This window comes from Cystoisospora suis, assembly GCF_002600585.1.
Source record: "Cystoisospora suis strain Wien I chromosome Unknown contig_11852, whole genome shotgun sequence".
In the NCBI taxonomy this organism is placed as follows: Eukaryota; Apicomplexa; class Conoidasida; order Eucoccidiorida; family Sarcocystidae; genus Cystoisospora; species Cystoisospora suis.
The window spans coordinates 1-1,862 of NW_027164615.1; the positions used below are offsets into that span (position 1 = coordinate 1).

Consider the following 1,862-nt stretch of genomic DNA (forward strand, 5'->3'; position numbering starts at 1 on the left):
CATCCAACTCTCCAAAAGGTAGCAGATAGACCCCGAAAGAAACAAGGAGAGAGGCAGGGGAAGGAGGAAGAATCTAGATACAAAGAAACAAGATGAGCAATAGACGAAAGAGACAAATAGAGAGCGAAGAGAGTATGTATCTATGATGGATGCCTACGAGGAAAAGGGTACGGATGATAACGACCCAGGACTTGAGAAGGCAGAATGGAGGAGAGAAGGAAGCGGGGAGATCAGAAGAAGAAGAAGGATAGGGAGAACAACAATGAACCTTCTCTCTGCGGTCATTACCAGCATGATCAATAGATCTTCTTAAAGCGGGATGAATGGATAAGAGAAGTTGATCTACGAGTCCGAAAGACGAATGATAGGAGAACAAGAAGAGAAAGCGTGAAGAAGAGACGAGCAGATCTTCTTTCATTCGACCATTGAAGATGAATGAAGAAGGTATGTCGTGTGAAACGATCCAAGCGAAACGGGATAGACAGAAAGTTGACCTAGAAAGAAAGAGGAAGAGAGAGACAGAGAATACACACACGGGGAGGAGGAAACGCAGGGGCCATAACAGACTTGACACCTCCTCTCCCCTTCATCCGTCCTTCTACCTTCTTCATTCAATCTTTCTCTTTCTTTCTTTCTTCATATCTCCACTATATCAGGATAATAGAGGAAGATCCAGACAAACGAAAGAAAGAGTAAGAAGACTGCTTTAATTGAAAGATGGAATCCTTCACCTGTCAAGGATCGAGCACAAGAGAAAGCCCTCCTCCTTCTTCATCGAAGTACGAAGAAAGTGAGGCACACAGGAGCATCCTCGAAACCTTCTTTACCATTCAGAGAGGGAGAGAGCGAGGAGATTACTTCTCTCTCCCTTGTTGCTAAAGAGGAAGAAAGACTTTTCTTCTTCTTCTCTCTCTTCCTTATGAGCGAGAAGAAAGAAAAAAGAAGACTGGGAAAATGCAATCGGCTCCTGGCTGAAGAGACCTGCCGAATGAAGCGATCGAGACATCTCTCTACTGAAAAGGATGAAAGAACAAAGATGATAAGAAGAAGAAGAAAACACTTCCTTCTCCGGAGAACGACGGGATGGGTCTGTCTACTTCTTCTCTGATGTGCATGTGAAACACGTATCTATCTATATCTATCTATCTTATATATATATATGAATAGATGTATATATCTATATATAGTTTTATACCCACACGAATGCATTTTCATAGCTACACAGTATGTATTAATCTGTATTTACGTCAATACAGGCACTGACAAATTGCTATTGCCTTCCTCCCCCTCCTGTCGTCTTCTTCACGCGCCCCCAGTCTTGATCATAGATAGACGGACAGATGGAGGGAAAGAAGACTGGCTTCTTGTATAGGGGAATTGAAAGAAATGAATGAGACGCCCGAACTCGGCTCGAGAGAAAGACAACTTTCTTCCTCACTTCTTCTCCCATCCGTCCACTGTGTACGTACAGCATCAATCATTGCGTCATTACAATACACCCCGAGAAGACGACGGGCAAAGAGGAAGAGACCCAAGCGCATGCAACCATCGAGAAGAGACTACTCTTGACTAACAGAAAGAGAACGGGGAGAGGGAAACAAAGCGACAGCTGGAGGGGAATGAAAGAATGGTCTTCACTTTAAGGGGATTCTTCTCGAAGAATGAAAGAAAGAAAAGGCATACACCACACTCTTGCTTCATACATGTGATCACTGTCTCTTTCATACCACTAAGAAACCTATCACCTCGCCTCTCCCCTCCTCCCTCTCCATCTGTTCTTCTTCTTCCCCCCCCCCCCCCCCTTCATCTTGTTTTCGATCAAGACCTCTCTTTCTTGTTGAGAAGGGAGGCTTTCTTTTAGC

The 1,862-nt window shown here is 44.1% G+C and overlaps 1 protein-coding gene across 1 annotated transcript; it reads right to left on the reverse strand.

The window, feature by feature from the left end:
• Positions 1–160: 160 nt before the first annotated feature.
• Positions 161–494, reverse strand: CSUI_011442 (uncharacterized protein; the record flags this gene model as incomplete). Its single annotated transcript, XM_068071540.1, has 1 exon — positions 161–494. A coding segment is annotated over exon 1 (258 nt), but the record flags the coding sequence as incomplete, so codon positions are not given.
• Between the last annotated feature and the right edge of the window lie 1,368 nt (positions 495–1,862).